The 26,529-nt window shown below is 38.6% G+C and overlaps 1 protein-coding gene across 2 annotated transcripts; it reads left to right on the plus strand.

Moving 5' to 3' along the window:
• Nucleotides 1-323: 323 nt before the first annotated feature.
• Nucleotides 324-20,347, plus strand: gria2a (glutamate receptor, ionotropic, AMPA 2a; the record flags this gene model as incomplete). Of its 2 annotated transcripts, none has more annotated exons than XM_079461876.1 (15): nt 324-396; nt 600-740; nt 7,582-7,821; nt 11,888-12,084; nt 12,250-12,303; nt 12,418-12,576; nt 12,772-12,939; nt 13,045-13,149; nt 14,005-14,112; nt 14,219-14,425; nt 14,538-14,905; nt 15,419-15,617; nt 15,836-16,083; nt 18,334-18,448; nt 20,102-20,347. In XM_079461876.1, 15 exons carry the CDS (start codon nt 324-326, stop codon nt 20,345-20,347), a joined length of 2,628 nt encoding a protein of 875 aa, XP_079318002.1. The 2 variants fall into 2 exon arrangements, with proteins under 2 accessions (XP_079318002.1, XP_079318003.1); XM_079461877.1 differs by lacking the exon at nt 18,334-18,448 and adding an exon at nt 18,888-19,002 and having other exon boundaries at nt 378-396.
• Nucleotides 20,348-26,529: the final 6,182 nt, after the last annotated feature.

Below are 26,529 nucleotides of genomic sequence, written 5' to 3' on the forward strand. Positions count from 1 at the left end.
CCCATGTCCCGAGTGGGAGATCTCTGCGCGTTTAAAATAAGAACAGCTTCGGCTTCGCTCGGCTCTTTCCGTCTTCATCAGTATTCTTAACGTGTTCGCTGAGTTGAAACGATTCTCGGGCACGGAGCCGCAAAGGAGGAGGGCAAGACTCCCGCATCATCTCTCCATCACCACCACCACCGCGGTACCGGAGCTGATTCTTTAACGAGAGCCTCTGCGTTTTTAACAGTCGTTCATTTTAACATGTGTCGATTGTATATGCTGTCGGCTGTTTTGTGAACAGTGCCCGTTTGGTGGATGTGGTCGTGGATAAGCTGAAGACGATGATTTTGTCGGGTTTCCTCTTCCCCGCGTTATGGGGACTGGCGCTCGGCGGATCTCCAAGCGTCCAAATCGGTGAGAGCGCTCTGCATGTCTTAGCCTAAGATCCCTGTCATCAAACCGTGTTTAATGCCGTTGACGACACCAAAGGTCCCCGTGATACCATGTGAGATTTTGACAATGCGATTAAATAAAATGACATCGTTTTGCCGTATACGAGGTTTGGATTACTCCTAATTGTTTTATGATTAAATAATATTTTAATGTATTTCCCCCAGGTGGCTTGTTCCCCAGAGGAGCAGATCAAGAATACAGCGCGTTCCGGATTGGAATGGTTCAGTTCGGCACGGCCGAATTCCGCCTCACTCCTCACATTGATAACCTAGAGGTGGCCAACAGCTTCGCCATAACGAATTGCTGTAAGTCACCATGGATTTCCAATACTATTTCATTTCCCACATTTAAATAAATAGTATGACATGCACACGTGCGGCTCGAATATTTCCTCCCTGTAATGCTTCAGTGGCAATACTACAGGACACCAATCAATGCGTATTGTGTTATAACCGCCTGCCTTCGTATAAGTATTATATTATTCACGCTGGTGTGTCATCCATCCGGATCGTTTACGCTGGCCACGAAGGGGTCACGGTTCTGGATGTTGCCAAACATTCGTTTATGGACTGATCACGTTCTGACGAGATTGAGTTGTGTACAGTTTGGTTTATGCTCTCTGGGTGTCAGCAATGCGTTGAGAAGACGGTCGTTATGTAAACCATTATTTGGCGACTGTGACGATTGGCATCCGCGGTAGCAGCAGAATGTTGGTTTCCACAGTAACGGCGGAGAGGAGATGGCCCCGTTTCACCAGCGTCCGCACAATGCGATAGAAATATCAAACGGCGTTTAACTCTTCGATACTTGACCAATATATATTTATTTTGCAATGTAGGCCTACTATTTAAACGTTTATGACTGACGATGGGAAGGGATGAGGGCGTAAAAAACGGACCTGGCGCGCGGCCCTCCCCCACGCATCTTACATCCGAGCTATGTAAAGCAGACGATGAAACGCTGCGTTAAAAAACGCGACTGATGTTTATTCCTTATGACTTTATGAGAATGTAAACGAGCATTCGTCGATGGTGTTCGCATTCAGGCGCATCCGGACATCAGTGCTGCTTTTGAATAATAATGGACTTTTGGTGTGTGATTTATACACAGATAGATGTAACATAAATAAACAAATAAAACAGAGTTTTGACATTCTGAATGCATTCTATACGACAGCATTAAAATGGCAACGCCAAAACGCGGCCTGGCGCGCGAATGTGAATGGACGCTTGGCATGACATATGACCAATAAACCGAATGAGTTGTTTCCTGGTGGGCTCGGCTCTTTTTGATGTTAAACACCGGTGGTCCTCGACCGCGAGCGAGCTTCACTGCGACAGACCGTGTCACAGAGGCCTGGACCGCGGCTGATTCATGCCATTGGCCTGCGCGCGCCCACGTCCCCTCCCCACACACGCACTATACAGCGGCACCGTGCTCGGAGAGTCTCAATGGTACATTTGCCTACACGTCTTGAAAACGTTTGATCGTGAGAGGTTTGCGGTGTTCACTGCAACTGTTTAAAACGATTGGATGTAATCTACAGGTATGTTTGTGCAAATGGGGTTTATTCCATTCTTGTTCAAATATGTTTTTAAACCTTAAATATTTGCTCCAGATGTTTGAAGGGTTTAGCATTGTACTCTCTTGTAAAGCATATACGCCTTGAGTTGCTGTGTAAATTAAACTTGTTTTTATTATATGCGTTCAAATATTTTCAGTGACACATTAAAAGCATTGACTCGGGAGTCTCGGTATATGCTTGAGTATATTCCTTGATGCCATAGTTGATTAGATGAACTGACAGATTGATGTGACACGTTAATGTTGATACATGCTGTGCCAAAAGCTTGTCATCAGATGTGAGATGCTGTTGTCACCCCAAAGCAACACTCCATTGCACTGTAGTACCCACAGATAGGGTTCTCTGGAAAACTTCATTTGGATCGGTCGGTCAGACGATTCAGTTTTTGTAATTCCCTCTATTTTCGCACTTATTTTGGTTGATGCAAGCCTGACGGCGTTGTCAGTGTTTATTTTGCAATGATGACCAGAATCTCTTTCAAGACATGTCAGTTTGGGAGTCGCAAAATAAATTCTTGATTTATTTTTAATGAATTGTTTTACAGTAAAAGGATGTAAAATCCTTTAAAATCTGCAAAAGACATAAAGACTTGTTTTCACTGAATCGATGTAAAGTTTAATTTACATCAGCAATAAAATCTAACTATAACAGTAGGCTATATAATATCTAATCCCCTCTTATAAGATTTCTGATAATGATTATTCTCCACTTGCTAAAATACTGTATTTCTCTTCGACTGTTGTGAGCACCTGATTTATGAATTATTAAAGATCTGAATATGTTTCATCCGGCCCGTCAGTTTGATATGCAAAAATGACCATTCATTTGAATCATTTAAATGACAGTAATGAGTGAAGTGGAATTCTCAATGAAGAAAACTTGCAGTTCAAGCTGCCTCTTCATGTGTTGTGACACATGGAAATGACCGTTATGCACAGCCGTATTTGATCAACAGCATTTCTAAAAAAAACTATTGGAGACTTAAACACCAGCACGTTGAGAGAAGTACGATGATGGTGTCTTTGTTGTATGTATGTATGTATGTGTCATATGTTTGCATAAAGATATTCACACCAGCGCGTCCAGAATGGGAAGCGTGAAAAATGTGTAATTGAGCACTTTTTTTCTTTACTTACACTCCTTCGATCCCGACAATTACCTTGAGGAACAGAGAAAGACTGAAAAAGAGAAAGAGAGGTCAAGGCAAGCAAGTTAGTTAATCAGGAGAACACACTCATGTGAATGAAGAAGGTGTGGGATTAGACTGCTTTATTAGGTATGTGTGCCTTTGAGGATAAGCAGATCATTACAGAAGAAGCACATTTCTGAAGGTTAAAGATGATTGTATGTTGTCAGAAGATGAATGAAGCCATCAATCCGTCAAAAGTGAGAGGAGCGTAGAGCACAGAGAGGGTGAGAAGACGTGATGCATTGTATGTGCACCTGGGTCCTTTACTTACCCATCTTCAAAGAACCTTCAAATCACTTGACTAGGGTTATTTTCTATCCCGTATTTGATATGAGAACAGAATGTTTAGGGGACCTTGTTGAGTTTTTTTTAAATAGCCCAAGATTTTCAACTTGTTAGTCAAAGTGAGGGGATTTTAGGTGGAGTGACATTAGAGATGATTTCGCAAGATATAAACAACTCTAGTCCAGAAGCACTTGTTGTTTCAGGTTTTTAACGCTACACAACATTAATACATTTCAAAACAAAATATAACAATGATTACATAAATTGTATGTTTAATGAACATCTTAAAGCTTTAATTATATATGCAAATAAAAAAACAGAAAGCGCTCCTGAAAAATGGTTCATAGAGAGAATTTGACTGGACTAACTTTCCGGGGATCAACATGAGTCAGCAATACGTTTGGTCTACCAAATTTTCATTACATCAGCATTTCTAGATGTTTCGTGGCCATTCCAGTCCAGTGTTTGTTAAATAAAAAAATTATCAAATTAATCCTAAGGAGTGACATAAAGTCATCCAACAGCAACGTGTAAGACCGACAACATGATAAGACACATAAAAACTGTGATAAAAAGAAAAAGAAACTTCATTAAGAGTAAATGTGGAATTTCTACTAAATGCATTTTCAAATATTACTGTTGAATTGCTTGAAAGTGAATGTGAACTTACGAGTATTTGAGGCCTGAAAAATACAGAGCATCTTTTCTGTTATTTTGAACGGTTTCTCCATTTTCATTGTCTGCAAATAAATGCAAAAAGAAACAGCATTACAATTTAAATTTGGGAGAAGTATAAAAAAATATCGTTTGCAAACACATACCTATACGTAGTAAGTGAAAATAATGGTATACATATTCTTAATTATATACATTTTAAACATCTATTATTTAATTGTCCTAATATTACTCTCAAATTCCTGAAAAAGTGTCCTATTTTGCTTTAAATTAGATTTGACATTTTATTTAGTGGTTTCAGACTTTTAGACTCCACTGCCAATATAAATGCATAAATGAGTTTCACTTATGAAGAAGGAAATATTCACATTGATAGTTCTAAAATGTATGAGACACTTTGAAGATCTAGTGCAATTTCATTTTCCTGTCCAAGTCATAACTAATTTTCAGTAACATCTGCATTTTCAAATGATAAATGACAAAAGCAGAGTGTTACTGTATGCTAATGCCGTGAACCCTATGCAATTCACATGCAAATGCAGGTGCATAGCTGTCTCATTCAAGGTCAAATGCGTCAACGCCCATCATTTCTGATTAACACTGATTGATGGATCGGCGGTCTTGTTAATTAACTTTAATGTTTATGTCAATATGACTTGGAAGATTGATTCGGTTACCCCTCTACTGTAAACCCTAGTTTACCCGCTTCTCATTAAAGTGGAAATCCATAGTACTAGCAAAATTGTTCCCTGCGTCCATTTTTTTCTTTTGAACAAACGCCATACAACAGATATTATGTCTTTGAAAATATTGGTTTTATATACATTTGTTGAGATTAGGAATCTTTAAGAAAAATAAATTATCACCTTTTTTACACATGAAGAATTTCCATCAGAACGTTGTTTCTTGTTACGGTTCGCAGCTTAAATAGGGTGTCCAAATTCCCATACCAAAATTCCCCACTGTACTGACAGCTCATTTAGACAGCTAGAGCAATTGACACACAAAAGATTCCCCAGCACACACATGTTTGGCCCCTTTCACACACAGGCATGTCCCATAAGCCCTGGTGTGTGGTGATGCCAGCTCAGAGACAGCGGCAAGAGCTCTCTTCTGTTCAGCCTCTGAATGCTAATCCAAATCTTACATTCTGGCTGCATGAACACTGTCTGAAGATCACTAGGCATGAATAGAGGCCACGCGTTTTTTTGTATATATTCCATAGTTCAGTGATCACCTATAAAAACAGCTACAAAAACCTTCCTCCACACTGTGATCTCAAATCTCATTCATGTCATACTGTAGGACGCGAAGACAGGATGTGCCATGTTTGATCTAACTGATGCAAACTAGGTCTGAACTGGATCATCAACAAGAAGGCCCTTGTTATTGTGTTTATTTTTTATGAGCAAGCTTTGTCAAAAAAACAATCTTTGGAAGCAGACAGCTGTTGATGATTTACTGATTTGCTGAATACTGTGTAGGCTGTCACCAAGGGTTTGAGTATGCATATCAAGTTTGCATAGATTTATTGTGCTTTAAAAGGCAGGCTGGATTTGGAAGTGGGTGGTGTTGGTGTTTAATTCATTTCTTTCTCTTAAATGCTCATAGACACATTCTCAGATCGGATTAAACTCAATAGACTCAGCATCATCTATCATGCAACAGGATTACAGACTTTGTATCCATGTTCTTCCTTATTTCTTACCTAGGAAGATCTAAATTGTTTGTCATTTCTTTCATAATACCATTGAAAAGGACCATCTATCTTCACCTTTACATCACTATTGATAGTGAAGCCCATTAGATATGTTATGCAACTTAAAGAAAGAGGGCACCTAAAATGTTTTAAATTGTCATGATTTAATCACCTTCATGTTGTTTATGCAAATATTTGTTAGCATGCTGTTTTGCTAATACCATCCTGATTTGTGGGGATATGTTGTGGGAAATAGTCGATACACCTTTATGCTTGCAAGGTTCTTATACTGAAGTCTTTGGAAACAATCAAATGTTGTTATTTGCCGATCATGTACAGCTTCTTAAATTTGCATTTACTGGAATAGTATGTTCATCATTTTTGTTGAGTTAAAGACTTTCTGTAGAATTATGACATCAGTCAAGGGTGAGGCCAGAAACCTTTGTGGAATAGGTGGACTTTAAGGTTGAGTCAATGGTGTTGGACGACCAAATTAGCATCGGACGATGTATACAGTGAAACATTGGGACGGACGATGACATTGTTGTCTTCTTTCAATGAGCTGCGGCGTTATAAAGTGAGGTTTGTGTAGGGACAAGCTGTGCAGAGACACGTCTTCTTTATACAGTGCAGCTGTGCAGTTATAAATTCAGTCTTGTGTCATCTGTACAGAGCTAGCTTTGCAGGCATGGAGTCAGGCGCGTCTTCTTTCTTCAATGCGGGCTGTGCAGGCATGAGTCTTTATAGAGTACAGCACAAGCTCCACAGTTGTAAAGTCAGGCGCGTCAGTGGGAGCTTATATGCCCCTTTAGCCTTGTTCATATTTCTTTACAACGTGATTTTCAACACAGAGCAGCGAAAGTCACGTGACACAAGTGAAACATTTGTTGGAATCATGATGCCAGCTCAACATCATGATGTCTGTCAGACGAAGGCACCGTCTATCGGCCCAACCCTAGTTGACTTGTATTTTATGTAAATCCTATACTTTCATCCTGAATACTGTTAAGTATACACCTTTGCTAAGTGAATAGGGTATAGCAAATCACAACATTTAGATGAATACATTTATAAACACAACTGGGCTGTATTACATTGAACAAAATTAGCTTATTATGTACTGTATGTACATGATGCGGCAGCCCGAGGTGGTTAGCTTTCCCAGCTGAGTCTTGTTCCACCCAAGGTTTCTTTCACATCAACTTACAGTAACATCTCTCTTTCGGCTTTGGGGTTTTGAGGCACTATTCTTTCTAAAACTGCTTTAGAACCACATGCACAATATTGTAGAAACAACTATTGAGTTGGGAAGTGCAGTGGGAACCATTTGAATTGATCATAGGCTAACAAGGTTAAAAATCTAAACACTTTTCTGAAACAAACATGAAACAGAAATATAAAGCTATTTGATGTGTATATCTTCTAATGTTAGATCCTCAGCAATAATCCTGCCGACTACGCCAAAAGTCTTTGATCCACGGACTACACGAAAATGTTAGATCCTTATATACTCCACTCATTAATTACATTTAATGTACCATGAACTGACATGAATAATTGTATTGACATTAACAAGCCTTAACAAGGATTGATAAATGCTGAAAAACGCTCACTGTTAGCACTTGTTAGTAAATGCATTTATTATAGTTAACAAATATAACCTTATTGTAAAGTGTTACCAATAATACTAATCTCGGTTTGTTTGTCTTTCAGTTTGCTCCCAGTTTTCCAGGGGAGTGTATGCTATCTTCGGCTTCTACGACAAGAAGTCAGTGAACACCATCACATCATTCTGCGAGACGCTGCACGTGTCCTTCATCACGCCCAGTTTTCCAGCCGATGGGCTCAACCAGTTTGTTCTCCAGATGAGACCTGATATCAAAGGTCCTCTCATCAGCCTTGTGGAGTATTACAAGTGGGAGAAGTTTGCCTATCTGTACGACAGCGACAGAGGTAAACACACGTTCTCTCTCTTTGATAAATGTACGCATTCTTTATCTTCATTTTCTGAGGCAAGACGTCTCTCACAGGGCTGCTTAGACACACACTTACACACATACCGTACACTAGAGAATTCAATCAATAGTCCTATTACTTTGTGGTGAAAAGCCTTTTGGAGGAAAAGCATGTGGGTTGGGAGTGTTTGAAGATAAGCACATTCGCAGTCACCTCTCTCGCTCTCTCTCTATCTGTCTCTCTGCATGTTTTATTTATACCTGTTAAACGTTGGCTTGCCATGGAGAAATGGGCAATGGTATTAACCCGTTCAGTGGTTCTGCTTGAAAATATTATTTGCTCTATTTAATGTTAAACAATGTTATGGCAAATAACCTTAACAGTAAGCTATACTGAGCGCTAAACAAATTATGATTTCTTCTAAATACTTTAGTATATCAAGCACATACACACTGTACATTATGACAGATAAAATGCAGGATTGTCATTGATGTCTTGCCCTGTGTCCCAAAACAGATTTGGTTTGACAGAAATTTTGACTCTGTTGACCGTTTTCTTGAGGAAACAACTTAGGAGGATACAGTTTAAAAAAGCTACCCAATTATGTCTATCATTCATATTTTAAGCATGCCGTTAATTCGTTTTTTACAAAATATAGATTTATTCTTATTTGCAGTTCGGCATTGGGGACATACAGTAATTCCATATTTCACTTAGAATTGCATTTAATAGAACATACTGTATTGAAAAAGTTGAAAATGTATTATGCCGAACACATTCTTTAAAGGGACATTTCAGATATACTTAATATAGCTTTTGTCGTATTAAAGGGACAGGTCACCCTAAAAAAATAAAAATTAATTTAATGACACTCGAGTTGTTCCAAATCTATATACATTTCTTTGTTCCGATGGACACAGAGGAAGATATTTGGAAGAATGCTTGTAACCAAACTGTTCTTGGTCACTATTGACTACCATAGTAGGAACTTGAGGTTAAGTAAATGATGACCGAATTTTCATTTTTGGTTGAACTATTCCTTATGAACTAGTTGTTATATTTGTATACATACAATGACATAACTGTCCAAAAACATGGTGACAGACACATTGTACATAAATTGTCTATCAAACTATTCTTAACCTATACTTTTATCATTCGCTGTATTTCTGTGACTATCCTGACCGAATGCTTTCACTGTGTCTGGCATCATGTGCATATCTGATTTGAGACAAAGAAAGAAAGATCTCCCCAAGACCTAGATATGAAATCAACCGAGAGAGGGAGAGAGTTTGAGTGGGGAGTTTAAGAGAAGTAGAGTATGAAAGAGCAAATGACCAGGGGAATGCAGAAATGAAGAGAGAGTGCCCCAAGGGTCTTTCTGGTACAATAAAATACTCTGGATATCAGGGCCTCGGACTGTAAGTTGATTAAAGTAGAGCAATCCTTAAAACTGAGAAGCAGCTGTAATTGAGACCGAATCTAATGGAAAAAGACACAGTGAAGCAAGCTGACACGGCGTAATAATTATACTTTGGAGCTGTCATTGAAGATTCTCTATGTGATTCATTTTTGGAAAGTTAAGCACATAGCCGTGTGAAGTGGGGGTGCTGCGGGTGCTAGCAAAAGAAAAACTGAAACCGTGTCAAAAATAAACAAAGTCAGAGACTATTTGCACTTGGTCTTCCCACCAATATATGATTGGAATAGAGAAAGTGTAAGAACGACGTTATTCCAAACAGCGACCCTAGTGAAAAGGTATACATTTACATTTAGTCATGTAGCAGACACTTTTATCTAAAGCGACTTACAGAGAGTTTAGGAAACAAAGTCATATAGGAACAATAACACAATAGGTGCTAATACAAAGCTACTAGTTTTCAACAAAATGTCACATGTTGGAAGGCGAGGCATTAGGCCAGGCTCCAGATATGAGATGAAAGGTGGGCAAAGTGATTTTCCAGGTGGGCGGGGGGGGGTCACTAAATATATATTTTTTAAAACTATTTACTATAAACAAACTATTTACAAAATAACGATTTAGCTTTTTGATTATTCTTACATCTCGTATTAATATTGTATATTTTATTTTGACATTCTTATGCATATATAGCCTACATATTTTTTTACATTTACAATTATTTTACATTTTAGAATTTAGTAACTTTATACTTGATTCAGATCACCATAAAATTCACAACATTAACTTCTCACTCATTTGGGGTTCGGGTCGGGAAATTATATGCGCGGGCAAAACGCATATCCAGTAGCCAAGACTATTTCGACTGTAATTGCAGCTCACTTTGCAGCGTTGATCATTGTAGATAATCGCTTGCAAATGATGATGGACAGCAGCCAGCTATAGTGAGGACTCGAAACATTATCAAAATGTAAAAAATCTTTTTTTTCCTGGTCCCTTTTCTACATTAAGCTTTCTTTAGCCTTGATGGCAGCTTAGCCTTTAGCGGCTTTGGTATGGAGACTATTGTTAATATCACATGAACAAAATAGGCTATTTTAACAAATTTAGCACGAATCAAAACACATTTCATAAATCCCTAATCAAATATAAAATATCACCTTTATTAGCTAACAATATTTTATTGGATTCACTCGTTTGTTTCTCCTGAAACGCATATATGTTTAAAGATGCATTAACCAGCATCTTCCTAATATTAAGTTACTTGTTGCGTGAGAATCATGTTTTGTCCACATCATGTAGATGTAATGCAGGTGCGGTTCGGGGCGTGGCATTTTTGTCAAACGGATAGGGTCGGGTACGGAATAAAATTAGTCCTGCGGTCGGATGTGGTTCGGGTGTTCTTTTAATTACTGCGGGTTAATAAACAGGACCCGTGCAGGAGTCTAATCCAGAGTCGCTGAGAGAGAAAGTCCGTTCACTGCAATGGAACAGTTTTTTTACAGCAACAGCAGTTCACGGATCCTCTCTCTCAATGGCTCTGGGTGGAGGCAGGGTGGGTAATGCTTCTAAAAAGGTGGGCAAAGCCCACCCTGGCCCCCCGGGGAGCGGTTTGATAGCCTTTGCAGGAAGACCAGCAAGGAGAGCATTGCAGTAGTCCAGCCTTGAGAACACCAGGGCCTGGACAAGGAGGTGTGCCGCATGCTCAGTGAGATAGGGTCTAACCTTTCTAATGTTGAATAAGGCATATTGGCATGACCGTGTTGTCTTTGCAATGTGATCATTGAAGTACAGCTGTTCATCAAATATGACCCAGAGGTTCCTGGCTGTTTTTAGGGAGTGATTGTGGTATTGCCAAGTTGGATGGTGAGATATTTCATATTAATAAATGAAAATGTTTTATTAAAACTAAATAATAAATAATAAAGTTTATTAATGTGTCTATTCACTAATATCCATCACAAAACATTAATAACGTTACTGTTACAATGACAACACAATGACCTCATGATGTCACAGCGTTAGTGAATGTCAAGTTCGTCTCTTTACAAATGGCGCAAAAATGTAACATTTTACACTGAACATTAATGTCCTCATGCAGGACTTCATCAGCCTCACTTTCGGAGATTTGCATGCAGGCCAGCAGTCATGTAAGATTTCTTTTTTTGAGATTGGGGCTAGGTCTACAGGCAGAATGTGTTACGTTACGGAATGCAGTAGTGTTTAACCATGTGACTGGTTTGCCCATGGTTTACTATAGGTTGATGTTTGGTTGGTTAAGCTGCTGCAGCGGCCCTACAGCTAGTTTCGTACAACAGATTTTGCTTTGGCTATGGGCTTGCGTTTATGTGTGTTTGTTTTTATGCTGTATCCTAAAATCACACTGGCGTCCTTATTTATTCTCGGCAGCAGCTCATTTTTGCCTGCGTTATTAATTAACATTAAACTTAAGCAGCTCGCCCATGGTACAGTCATTACTTCTGCCCTGGCAAGAAAAAAAATCACAGCACCCCCTGCTCAAAATATCTTCCTGCGAGATTTTACTGAACTAGTTATGCTTAGGAATTTTACAACAAGTAAGCTGAGCAAGTCTATACTGCTATGACGATGAGAATTATGTTCTCTCTCTGTCTCTCTTTGTAGGTCTCTCTACCCTGCAGGCAATGCTGGACACAGCAGCAGAGAGGAAATGGCAGGTAACAGCCATAAATGTTGGGAACCTGAAAGATGAGTGGAAAGACGAGGCATATCGCTCCCTCTTTCAAGACCTCGAGAACAAGAAAGAAAGAAGAGTGATTTTAGACTGTGAACAGGACAAAGTCAAGGACATTATGGAACAGGTAAATGGCATGCTGAAATGACACATGCACACATATGTAGGCACGCTTGTGAGGTCAGGATTATATTTGAAGAATTACGCACTGCGTATACACTTGACATTTATTACGTGCCACTTTAATTAAATTGGTTTAATGAAACACATTTTTTACCCGCTGTCTCCCTAGGTCATAACGATTGGTCGACACGTGAAAGGATATCATTACATCATTGCCAATTTCGTAAGTTGTTTAATAATCGTATCATTTTCTACTCACCAGCTTCCTTCGCCACTAGGCATAAAATAGAAACATTTATGATAATAAAAATGTTAACCTGCTTTTTGTGTATGTCAGGGCTTTGTGGATGGGGATTTGTCCAAGATTCAGTACGGGGGTGCGAATGTATCAGGATTTCAAATTGTGGATTTTGATGACCCGCTTGTTGCTAAATTTGACCAGCGCTGGGAGGCGCTGGAGGAGAAGGAGTATCCTGGAGCTGACAGCAGAATCAGGGTGAGCAATATCTTCAACAGAAATGCAGCTATACAGTATATGCCTACGTATACGTATCAATGTATACATACAGTAAATATAATTGTATAAAATAGTTCATATGAGAATGAAATACAAATTGTTCATCTCTTTGTCCTAACGCAAGAAATATAAAATAAATCCATTCACACGCATCAATATTTTTTTACCTTGCAGTACACTTCCGCTCTCACATATGATGCTGTGCAAGTAATGACAGAGGCCTTCCGCTTTCTGCATAAACAAAGAATTGACATCAGTCGCCGTGGCAACAACGGAGACTGTCTGGCCAATCCTGCAGTACCGTGGGCACAGGGGGTGGAGATAGAGCGTGCTCTCAAACAGGTCTGCTCTGGAAACACAAAATGCCTTTCGTCTATGTGTGATAACTTTGAAGCATTTAACATTTGTGTCTCGACATGTGGCACGTGTGCGCTTGTATCTGTTCAGGTGCGTGTGGATGGATTGACTGGAAATATTCAGTTCGATCAGTACGGCAGGAGGGTGAATTACACAGTCAATGTCATGGAGCTGAAACATAGTGGCCCTGTGAAGGTAACACACTTTAGATCAGCCAGTTGGTCAAATTAATTGCTTTATGTTGCTTTTGGTTGCTTAATCCTATAGTAATAACAAGTGAAAAGGACTTTGCTTTATTATATTACTACTTACATGCAATAACTTAATTGGTAGTTCATTATCAACGTGCCTGTATAACTTTACCCGTTTGTAAAAAATGATTCATTATTATCAAATAGTTTTGAGGCGAGATACGGTCTTGTATTATATGTGCACAGCATTGTTAAGTGATGTTTAAGGAAAATGTTAATTCATTTAACTTTTTGTGGCTTGTGTTTTGAATATATGTTCCACTGCATTTCAGACATTTTACCTAAACATATTTATTTTATATATTGCTACTTGAATCTTATTTTTCATAAAGGTATATTCTGTAAATAAATATTTGATTGTTCTTTGCTGCATCAATGTTGCACTGCACTTTGTGCTGTACCCTTGTTAACCACCTGGTGTCATCCCCACATACAAACATGTGCATTCGACTAAAGACAAGACGTGACAATTTGGTTTCAACTATGTAACTATGTAACTATGTTCGACTATGTAAATCCTTAGTCAAGGACACCCCTTATAACCAACAAATGGAGAAAAGATAGGACTTTATCGAACATTTTCATGTGCCCGTTTATGAGGACAGTATTATATGGACGGTATTGGGTGTGACATTTCACTTATGGAAAACAGAAAAATATGCTTTAAAAACTTTGAGACTTTACATGGGTATTTAAACAACCAAATTTTGACATCTGACCTATGAGTATGGTGAAAAACGTTTGAATGCCCCTCTACAAAAGTACATTTTCTGTGTCATGAGTGTGGACATTTTCCTAGATTGGTTACTGGAATGAGGTGGACAAAATGGCAGTCACAAAATCAGACCTTTTCCCCAACGACACCATGGGAATGGAGAACAAAACTGTTGTTGTGACAACAATCTTGGTAAGACTTTTAATTTTATTACGTGTGTTATTTGAGAGTAATTTTACTTTTGTGTACACTGTATGTATATATATTTCCATGCACTATGCATGCTTGCTTATTGTAGGAGGCACCATATGTAATGCTGAAAAAGAATGCCGAGTTATTCACCGACAATGAACGTTATGAGGGATACTGTGTGGACCTGGCTGCTGAGATTGCAAAGCATTGTGGGTTTAAGTACCAGCTGAGGATTGTGGCAGATGGGAAATATGGTGCACGAGATGCTGAGACCAAGATCTGGAATGGTATGGTTGGGGAGCTGGTGTATGGGGTGAGACACACTCTCACAGGGATTTGTAAAGGACTAACCCTGACACTTACTACTATTTTATTTGTGTGTGTGTGTGTGTGATTTATTAATTTTAAATTTACACTTTTTACAGAAAGCAGACATCGCTGTGGCTCCTCTTACCATCACTTTGGTCCGAGAGGAGGTGATCGACTTCTCCAAACCATTCATGAGTCTGGGCATATCCATTATGATCAAGAAACCGCAGAAATCCAAACCAGGCGTCTTCTCTTTCCTGGACCCGTTGGCCTACGAGATCTGGATGTGCATTGTATTCGCCTACATTGGAGTTAGCGTTGTCCTTTTCCTTGTTAGCCGCTTCAGCCCTTACGAGTGGCACACTGAGGAGTTTGAGGATGGGCAGCTGGGCCCTAGCGAATCAACAAACGAATTTGGCATCTTTAATAGTCTGTGGTTTTCTCTGGGCGCTTTTATGCAGCAGGGATGCGATATTTCACCAAGGTTGGTGTGCGCGATGGACGCTAATGCTAGCTGGCTAGCGCGTGGGTTGTGTTTTCGGCTTTGTGCATTAAAGGTTTTCCCACCGTTACCAGTGTCTGTATATGTTCACAGTCCTGCAGCTCTTGCTCCGATATCCATGTAGTTTTCCCCAGTGTTTTGTGTCCAGTGGGTAAGAAGAAAGAGCCTAACACAGGATTAGGAATGTTTGATGGAAGTTATGATTTAAACTTCAGTTGAACATTTCCTATGTGAACATGTATTCACCTGGTTGGAAACAGTAAGGTGCACAAGGTCGACGTTTTCTGCCCTCTTGGAGTGGTACCGTGTTTCGGCTGCATATTCCCCATTTTAAAGGGTCTATTACATCACCAATGGGGTCTTTTACCCTCTGTTTCTCTTTCTTTCTTTCTTTCTCTCTCTATCTCTCTCTCTCTCCATCTCTCAAGCATAAGATACTGGCTTTGTTAGTGGAGTGTGTGTGTGTGTGTTGTTGACCGTGTCTGCTGTGTGTAGGTCTCTATCTGGCCGTATAGTTGGTGGTGTTTGGTGGTTTTTCACCCTCATCATCATCTCTTCTTACACGGCTAACCTGGCTGCCTTCCTCACTGTGGAGAGGATGGTTTCACCTATTGAGAGTGCAGAAGATCTGGCCAAACAGACTGAGATTGCGTACGGGACACTGGATGCAGGCTCCACCAAAGAGTTCTTCAGGGTAAGTCACTAAAAATATTGGACACACAGCATTTGTGCTTTCTGCATTTAAAAAAAGAAAGAAAAGAAAGCAGGAAATGCCCCTATAACCTGACAATATGGATATCTAAGATATAAAAATTTTATGATACTGTGATGATTTGTGAACTGTATTACAAAAAGTGACTGTAGTCTGTTTTTTTTTATAAACAATTGTATCTCTGTCTTCATTTCATTCAGAGATCTAAGATTGCTCTCTTTGACAAGATGTGGCAGTACATGAAGAGCGCGGAGCCTTCTGTATTTGTCAAAAACACGGTGGAAGGTGTTCTGCGTGTCCGAAAGTCCAAAGGAAAATACGCTTACCTTCTGGAGTCCACCATGAACGAGTACATCGAGCAGCGCAAGCCATGTGACACCATGAAGGTTGGAGGGAACCTTGACTCTAAAGGCTACGGCATCGCTACACCCAAGGGATCTGCTTTAAGGTGGGTGGAGTAGTATAACAATATGGCCCATGTTGTTATAGTATCCCACCTACCCTGATGTAGGCCGGGGGTCCCTCTTTAAAATGAGGTAAACTAGGTAAAAGCAGCAGCGAGTGTAGGGAACGGTGGGAACCTAGGCAACGCAGGCCAAAAAAGCAGTGTAGGGTGTTACCAAGGAAACTACAGAGATGGTGAGGTCTTTAGAAATCCTAGCTGACACCTGACAAGTAGGTTGCCTAGCAACCGTGCTCTGTGAGAAAGATGGCATAGAAGATGTAAGTATATATCATAGTAAGATTTCAGTTAGTGAAGGATTTTATTGCTCATTGACAAACCGAATTCCACGACTTTAACTGAAAGTCAGTTACTACTAGAGCTGGGCTATATAGCAAAATCTATAAATTCTCAATCTTGTAACTATATATTTTTTGTTCTGAAGAGTGAAGATGAAAGAAGAAGAATTTTTTCACCAGTAATCATATTTTAAACCAAACAATAGCCAAGTACATTCAAAATGTTTACTGCAAGATTAAAATACACAAACAACTGCAAACAACTTTTAGATTTGTCAGTGGTTTGCAGTTTTTATTTATTATCATTTAAATGCAGCATAATTTATATTCATGCACTTTTACCAACTACAAATGTCTCACTTTTATCCCAAGATTGTTTTTAGCGGTGGCTGTTAAATCAAACCATTAAATTGTAGGACAGTTTGAACTGATTTACAGCACTCGTAAACAGACATTTACGCTATTTAAAATTAAATGACAGAACATTTAAAGTCCCAGTGAAAGTTTTTTTTCACAATTCCTATTTTTTCATGAAATACTGCAGCGTTTATTGTAAAAGCTTATCAGTGTGTGTCATTGTCTTTTTAAAATGCGTGTGCCCTCATAATCTTCCTTTAAAATCTGAAAATGCACTTCTGCACTCTAGTGACTATACAATTCAAATGACATCAATTAGATGGCTTGGGCGGCGCATCCGTTAACTCCTCCCCTCCAACTGTCAGTGGTGCTACCAGTTCTATTTGAAAATGCAACAGCTGTTTTGTTACATCAAATCAATTCACTGTATAAAAAGCAAGCCACGGCCACTATTTTTCTCATTTGAAATTCAGTTTCGCTCGGAAATGCGTCAGAATACAAAAGTAAAAACTTCTGGTTAACCGAGACTTTAAACATATCTCGCAAAGGTGTAAGAAACAAGTCTGTAAACCGTAAAACTAAGCAATAACCAAGATGCTAAATTGTAATTTTGTTTGCCATCATTATAAACATATGGTATATTTTAGATATAACCCAGCTCTAGTGAGCACCATTCTTAACATGACAGAATTGAGATCGTATAAAGTGAGTTTATGTGTTTTCTTCTTCAGGAATTAGCTGTTCTATAAACTGAGCTCAGTAAATAATTGAAGAGAAGGTTTCAGATGGGCCTTTTCCAAAAAATTTAAGTGCGAGAATCTGAAGCCTTTTTTTCACATGTTTGTTGTGCTGAAAGTCACTTGCCATGTGTTCAAAAAGGCATATAATGGCAAACCGTTAAACTTTTTTACTTCTTGAATAAATCTGTTTACGTTTATATCTAAAACAATGCTAAATGTAGCTGTGCAATACGAAGAGCACTTTACACTTTCTATTAAACAGTTCATATATACAAATTTGTCATGTTTGCCATCAGTATTTGTTTTATTGAACGCATGTCTGTTTTAAATGACTGAAGCGCTGCCTTCTTGCAACCAGACTGTTGTAATGCAAAAGCTGTTTAATGATAACAAGTAACAACTCAATGCATGCGATTTGGCACTTGGAGTTTGAATGATCACCATATGCATTACAGAATGTTGAAGCAAATGTTTCCGAGGCTGACAACCCTGTTACTTGACAATGAATGCAGACGATGCACTGTTTGAACTATGCATGCTGTCTTTCTTGAACCTTCCAACCAGATATGTCCGCTTCAATGCTTAAATTGATATGAAGATCTATTCGTGCGGTTGTGTAATCATTGATATTATTGCTGATCTTCCTCTGTTCTAGCCTCCTGCCTCAAGAGTTTGTTTAAAAAAGAACTCTTAAAGCTCGGCCACCTCGTAGTTTAACGGGTTGTTATTTTGATTGGTTGATTGATTGATGGATTGTCTCACCAATGTTCCATTCATTCTATGCGACTTGTGGGGGCGTGGCCCATTGCAGCCCCGCCCCTCCATGCTGTCTGACAAATATGTTTTATCGTTTGTTTAAGAAACGCGGTAAACCTTGCAGTGCTAAAACTGAACGAGCAGGGGCTTCTGGATAAATTGAAAAACAAATGGTGGTACGACAAAGGAGAGTGCGGCAGCGGAGGAGGGGAGTCAAAGGTCAGACCCGTGCTTGGGACTTATGGGTAAAAAATGAAATGAGAAATGTGAACGAGTGGGAAGCACTTGCATTCGTCCCAGCCGACAAGCTACATAACCTACGAAGGAAATTGACATTTAGAAAACATTTTAACAATCAACTGCAAGAGCTTTCTTGTGACGCATCTGCCGATAATTATCCAAACCACATTTGAAACATTTCCAGAGGTGCGAGGCTTGTAGGCAGGCGCTGCGTTTGCTTCCCGCTCGCGGCGATGAGTCTGTGCACATCTGGCACGGCAAAGCCGCGTTTGCTGTCTGCCAAATGGAGCGCAGACCTCCGATCGCCACCACGCTCAGGGCTGAAACATAACCAGCGCTGCTAGCGAGTGCAAATGTTACTGACAATAACATAAAATAACATTGGTAATGTTATTTATGTTATTTCCCATACGCGAAGAACGCCAGTAAACCTTGCAGTATTGAAACTCAGTGAGCAAGGCATCTTAGACAAGCTGAAAAACAAATGGTGGTACGATAAGGGAGAATGTGGAGCCAAGGACTCTGGAAGTAAGGTCAGTCTCTGCAGGGAGTGTTTGCGTGGATGTGTGTGCGTGTGTCTGATCCAAACACTGACAGGGATAGAACGTGCTTGTGTGTGTGTGTGTGTGTGTGTGTGTGTGTGTGTGTGTGTGTGTGTGTGTGTGTGTGTGTGCGCACGCATGAAACCTGTGTCCCAGTTTAGGTGTGTGTGCGCATGAAACCTGTGTCCCAGTTTGGGGGTCCAAACCAAGCATCAGTAGACTGTGTGTGTGAACACGAAATAAGTTTGTGAGAGAAAGGGAGAGGGTGTGCGAAAATTATATTTAGCAGATGGTGACGTGTGCGTGCGAGTGTGAAAGCAAGTCCCCTACATAGATAAACCTTGCATGATTCAGAACCTGACCTGTTTATACAACCAGTGATGCCTATAGTATGTAGTAATGTGATATCAGTAATGCATGCAAGACATGTATAGCAAACATAATAAATAATAATAATACTGTATATACAGTACACACGCAAGTGCTTATTTGATCCACAGTTCCTTCATACTCAAACACACATACACTTGAGTAGACTTAGAATATCCTTGTGCTCCCTTTCTATATGTATTTGTGCTTATTGAAAACTTGTCCTGTCCTTTTATTTCATTTTCCAACCGTTTATGCTCTCTTTCTCTCTCCCTTATTTCTGCTTTCTCTCCCTTTCTTTCCCATGCGGTCTGTCCTTCTCCCTCACCAATGCTGTAAATGTTGTTTGTATATTTGCCTTTTTCTTAAGCTGTCATTTATTACAGTTCTGTAGGTGGCGTCTTTTTTTCTTCGTTACGTGCACATGCTGCACTGCATTTTACCTCTGTCCTAATTGTTGCATCTGTTTAGCCGTCTTTGTATTGTGTGTGATTTACTGATACACAGTTACAGTACATGTACACACATATCTAGCTTTACTCTTTACAGCACTGTTTGTGATGTTAAGATTTAAATATTTAGATATTTTGAATTATTTTAGTTCAATTTAAACGTGTAATTTATCTTATAAATTATAAATTAATATGATAATGTGAAGTTTGATGTTCTGTCATCCCTTTCTCTCCCTTACCTTTGACCTTCTACCTTCAACCCCCTGCAGGAGAAGACTAGCGCCCTCAGCCTGAGTAATGTTGCGGGGGTCTTCTACATCCTGGTGGGCGGTCTCGGGCTGGCCATGCTGGTCGCTCTGGTGGAGTTCTGCTACAAGTCTCGCGCAGAGGCCAAGCGCATGAAGGTTGCCAAGACTCAGGCTCTAAATCCCCCCTCTTCCTCGCAGAATTCTCAGAATTTTGCTACTTATAAGGAAGGGTACAACGTTTATGGGCTGGAGAGTGTTAAGATCTAGTGGGGTAGGAATGGCAGAGATGTTTGTTTTTGTCATTTTTTAATCGTGTGCCAAACGCATCATTGCCACTCCACGATTCCTCAGGCCTCATGCTGACATGCATTTGATTTTAAAGGGGTCATAGTATATTTTTTATGATGACCATAATAATATCATTTCAGTATTTTCCAGCCTTTCTCGTTAAAATGTATTAACCATGATTTGCTAACATCTAAATGAGAAACAGCACTTACCCATAGGTTAGGGGTTAGATGTCTGATTCAATATAGTTGTCGCCTGGTACATCTCATTCTGTTTTGAAGTTGTCTGGTCTACATTTTTATGTATGAATCTACAGGCGTGGACATTTTTTATTTAAAATCTGCATTTTTAGATGTAAAATCAGAAATCTCTTATTTTTTTCCGCAGCTGTACATTTACATCATTTAATATAGTAAAGACTATGTGTTGATACATAGTATATTAAAATTGTAGTTTTTGTCTAGTTCTGTGGAAGTTGAAACTTTGTTGTTTTAGTTACTAACTTAGTGACTAAACATAAACTATTCATAGTTTATGTGAAACAATAATAATAGACATTTAAAGATGGAAAATTATAAAACACTGTTTAGTTTCAGGTTATAGTATTTCTGGACTAGGGCAACAAAAGATTATTACACTTATTTAAAAAGATTGAGGAAAAGTATATATTAATGATATGACACCTTAAAAATACTGAGCAGTTTGTGACATCACAGTTTTGGTAAACTGCATAAATACATACCTGATGTTATCAGGACCGAAGATTAGGAACAAGACAAAACAATGAATAAAAGATGAAAGTTAAATGCACAGATGAAAAAATGACAGAAACTAAAATAAACAGAAAAGGTGGATGGTTCCTAGAAGAATAAACTTGTTTTACCTCATTTCATTCTGCTAAAGTGATATCATTCTCTCGTCTGCATTTTCCGTTTTCTTAACATTTTTGATGCTTGTGTTTGTTTGTGAATTGGCTTCACCGCTTGCTTTTGACATAAAGAGCTGCCATCTTACTCAGCGAGAGACCCATTAGCATTCTCATTCTCCACCCCATCTGCTGTTCATGAAACATGTACACTTGTAGGTGTTATATGTAGTAAACATACATCTGTATTTCAGATAAGACACTGTCTGTGTAACATTAATGAATATGTCTGTGTTTTTCTTTTTCCCTGTCTTTTTATATTCTGTTTGTGTGGGCGTGTGTTTGGGAACAGATGAAGTTCACAGATGCCATGCGCAGTAAGGCCAGGTTGTCTATAACGGGCAGTACAGGGGAGAACGGACGAGTGCTGACTCCAGACTTCTCTAAAGCCGTACATGCTGTGCCGTACCTGAGACCTGGCATGGCAATGCCTCTGAGTGTGAGCGAGCTGTCCTGAGTGCCTTACACACACACACACACACACACTGCAAGCATGCTATAACTCCACTTTCATACACATCCACACATGTACATATTCTTATACATCTACACACACAGACACAATATATATAAATATATACATAATGATACTTCATATTCAGTGTATCACATCCACATACCATCTACACACAGGATGTCAGATCTATTCGTGCAGTTGTAATATTTATGCATTGACACACTTTTAAGTGCATTCATATTTTGACCGACTTTTATGTGTAGAACAAACATTTGCATACACGTTAACATGCTGATAGGCGCACACATAAAAAATGTATACAGGCACATCGCTGTGTGCACATATGCAGACAAAATTCACAAAGCTAGCCACATTCCATGTTTCTTCTTGTATATGTTTACCCATACTTTTTAAAATCTACATTTTCATGTTCTGGTTTTGAAGGTCACACATCCGCACTTCAACGTAATACAAACACACAATATTACGCAAATTCACTCAATAACACACAAGCAGACTCACCACACTCACTGCTTCAGTTTTCACTGACTTCTCATTGTAAGTGATGATCGGAATGCTGCACAGAGGATCAACGTTACACTTAAATTTACAAATAATTCCTGTGGGAGGACCTCCACACTTGTTTCCATAGCAACGTGTTTTTGGAATCTCTGATTCTCAAGAACTCAAGCACACTTGAAACATCCGCATCAAATGTGATTTTGTTTACTCAACATGATGATATATTTAAAAAAAAAGTTGGACTAGAATCATTTCTTATTATATGAGCTATGTAATATAAATGATGTATATAATTATAATTTTGTTAATTTGATTAACCTTACTATGAAAATGCTTGATCAAAAGAAAAAAAGAATTGATTTAAGGAGCTTTGTTTTGTTTTCACTGGTTTGATTTGTCGAAACGTGATGTTTGGGTCTTCTTTTGGATCACTGTGTTTTGATCCTGTTTCTTCTTGCCAATGGACAATGCAAGTAGTAGTTTTATAATTCTAGCGTTTGTTTTAAAAAAGTTAAAGATATTTAACTTTCTGCATTTACAATTTAGATGGTATATTGAAAGTGTAATATTGATTGAGATGGACTTAACATTAATACATATATACAGTAAAATACCAGAAAATGCCAAATATTGATATCTGCCAAAATATGTTGAGGCGTTTTAGATGCATTTGTTTATATCGTGGGTCTGTATGGGGAAATTTGAAGACTGAATAACAGCACCCTATATTCAAGGGTTTGTTATTTATCTCATTTGTTTTGCTTCTTTTCTTCTTGTAATATCAAACACATTGTACTTTAAATGAGGTGCACTACAATATGCAGTTTTAACAGTGAAACGCATGTCAACCTTTAGTTCTCTTTGTTTTTATAAAAGCGATAAGTATATCACTAATATTAGTTAACTAGGACTTTTATTTACGTAGTCCAGTTTTGAACTAAAGACTAAGAAGTGGAGACGATTACTACAGATAGATATATTGAAAAAGTATATGCCGATCACCCTTTTCTATGCCATGCTGTGTAGCTAAAATATTGTTCATTAGTTTTATATGTATATGTATTCTACATGTAAATAGGATCCATTCATGTGTATACCTTTATCTTGGATGAAACACCAGTACACAGAGATGCACACAAGAGGATTCCTCACATTGTACATTTGGGAACATATTCAAGTTTTCATGGCAAAACTTGGGCGTATTACCAAGTTGACTCTCGCATAAACGGACTCATCGCAAGCATCAGTACAGTCGTAAAGTCTGCCGTGGGATGAGGTGAAGGACGTTTTTCTAAATGGAATGTGAACCGATTGCTTTATTTTTTGGAAATTTTTGAAATAAATAGAGACTGAGAATCCTCTAATATTGTTTTTCACTCGCATGGCATATGTGCACATACAAACTCAAAACGTTCATGCACGTGACCGGGAGCTGTATAACTTGAAAGGTTTTACAGTTTAAGTGCTTGTTTGCAGCAATGCCACATTAGAACCGTTTTTAATAGTGGGTTGGGCTATGATTAAACTTAAGGATAAAGAGTTTGTTGATATTTTTAATCAAATGTCCTTTAAACAGCTCTCAGAGACAAACAGATACTGCCCTGTTCATTCTGTACTAGAAATTTGGTGCTTACAAATACACATAGCTACTGTACATCTACTATGTGTCTATTTGTCTAATGCAGTGGTTCTCAAATAGGGGTACTGCAGGGTGTATGTGAGGGAAACTGACAGTTAGGAATAAATAATAAATATCAATAAGTTATGAAAATAGTATTTTTATATGAAATTAGGACTTTACAAAGATGCATTAAAAATAAATTAATCAATTTGAAACGCGTTTCAATTTATTAGAGTTATTTATTGAGACCCGGAAGCAAAATGTTGTTGTCCGGTCAAGGGGTACTTGGCTTGATAAAAATCATAAAAAGGGGTACTTGAGCCCAAGAAGTTTGAGAACCACTGGTCTAATGCATGGGTGATTTTTTGGGGGGTGGAGTGAGGGAGGAGGGTGTATGTGTATTTGCTTTCTTGTATAAAAAAACACTAAAATGTTTAGGTGATGCTAGGCCTTCAATTTAGGACACACATACAGTAGAGACAAAAAGCTAATCTTTCAGGCAAAGATCCCAGGCAAACAGACTGGTGGAGCAGCTGCTGCTCAGCAGCTGAGTTGTTGCTTGCTGTGCCTAGATCCGTATAAGCATCATCTTCATCCAATAGGGATTCTGGTGTTTTTCTCTAGCCAAACATAGCAGAGTCCTATATCACTCAGCCAATTATCACTTAGCATTAGATCAATTAGCAAAAAACAACCAGGTATCAGCCATATTAATGATGGCATTCGTGGTTGCACATTTAACATGCATTGTGGTTGTGCTATTAAATTGGCTATTGAGGTGCAGTTGCCACTTAAAGCAACACTTTGTAGTTTTTCGACCTTAAAATAATGTCTAGAATTATATCAGTGGTAGGACAACTCTTAACCGGCGATTTCAATACTGCTACCAAAGCAGCCTCATATTGGCTACAACCACACTTCTGTTTCAGTGAGCATATCTTCTAGTGTTAAGAAGCGGCACTTCGCCATGCCCTGTTTTTTCTTCTGAAGTTTAAGTTCGAACAATGTACTTTTTTTATCAGTGATAATCACAGGAAAACGGATCTATATGCAACGTGGAAGGCTAACTAATTCATACTTGTGAAAGCGGTCATACTTAACAGAATAGCGTTATCATTTTTTATGTTTACTGGTCAATTAAATTGTTAGATACAGTTTTCATTAAGAAATTTAATTTAAAAATCAAATGTAAAATGATGCACTGCAAATGACTAAACAAAGGAGTTTTTTTATTACACCATAAACACAAGTTGATCATGTTTTTAATCATGTCATTTGACCCTTTTAAGGCAGGACACTTCATGTAGCCTAGTGTCCAGTTTTGAGATTTTTGTATAGCCTACATTAATTTACTTTCCATAAATTACAAAAATACAAATGAAGGTGTTTGTTTAAAAGCGTATCTGTATATTTATTTTAAATTAACCAATACCAGCTATATGCATGTTTAAAGGGGTCATTTGACACGGCTAAAACGAATATTATTGTTTGCTTTAGATGTAGTACAACGTGCATACACGATTTAAGGTTTAAAAACGCTGTATATTCCACATACTGTGCATGTTTGTATCTCATCTTTGCTCCGCTTCTCTGAAACGCCCAGATATTTTACAAAGCTCATTGCTCTGAAAAAGGAGGTGTGCTATGATTGGCCAGTTCACTAGTGCCTAGTGATTGGTCGCATACTGCATGGAAATGTAACGCCTCTTACCATAGTCGGAGCATCAGGTTCCAAAACCACAGACAGGTGTTAAGAGTAATTGACTATTAACAAACAACCATATACATCATACAGAGTTTGTGTGAGATAGAATAGAACTTATAACACACCTAAGACAAAGAAAAACATATTTCCTGCGAATCACCCTTTTACACAATGAAGCCCTTGGTTATGCTTGTTCGGGTGTGTTTTATTAGAGTCAGAGCTAAACTTGGTTGGCAGGAAAGTGGATCTTGTATGCCAGACCTGATTACTCAAATCGTAACCTAAACTTTGGCTTACTTGTTATATGGTAGATGACTTGCAAGACAATTTACTCATAGTTAGCTTTTATCATTTGGATAATTAGCTGTAAATTCCTCTGCACACCAAGACAAAAACAACTGGAATAGGGGGGCTTCACTTCGGCGGTAATATACCTACTGTGCCTGTCTGCGATGTGGCGATCATGTGTGCTTCACCATACACATTGACTTGACTGCTGTGCGGTGGATAAGATAGAAATGTCTCCATATAATCACCACTCAGTCACATTGACCTCACATTCGTGCCATTGACCCAACCAAACTTTTCAAACTGTTAGAACAAAATTACTCTTAAAAACGCAAAATAATAAATTTCAACTTATTGACGAAAGCATGTATCCTCATTTATATCTGCAGGGGTTTCATGAGGAGTTTTCAATTATTCTGATTTCATTGGATTATGTCAAATAATACCATGGTGTTTCATCATATTCAACACTGTAAATCACTGTCACAGTCTGTCTCTTTAGACAATTAGATATTTGCCTTTTGCTCCTCTATTTAGTTCTTACCCCAAGAAAAGAAAAATGAATTAAGAGTAATGGAAACTCTGCATCTCAGAAAACATACAAATGCAATTGGTAAGTTTCAGTTTTGTTTAGCATACTTTG

This window comes from Barbatula barbatula (assembly GCF_947034865.1).
Source record: "Barbatula barbatula genome assembly, chromosome: 8".
Lineage (NCBI taxonomy): Eukaryota > Metazoa > Chordata > Actinopteri > Cypriniformes > Nemacheilidae > Barbatula > Barbatula barbatula.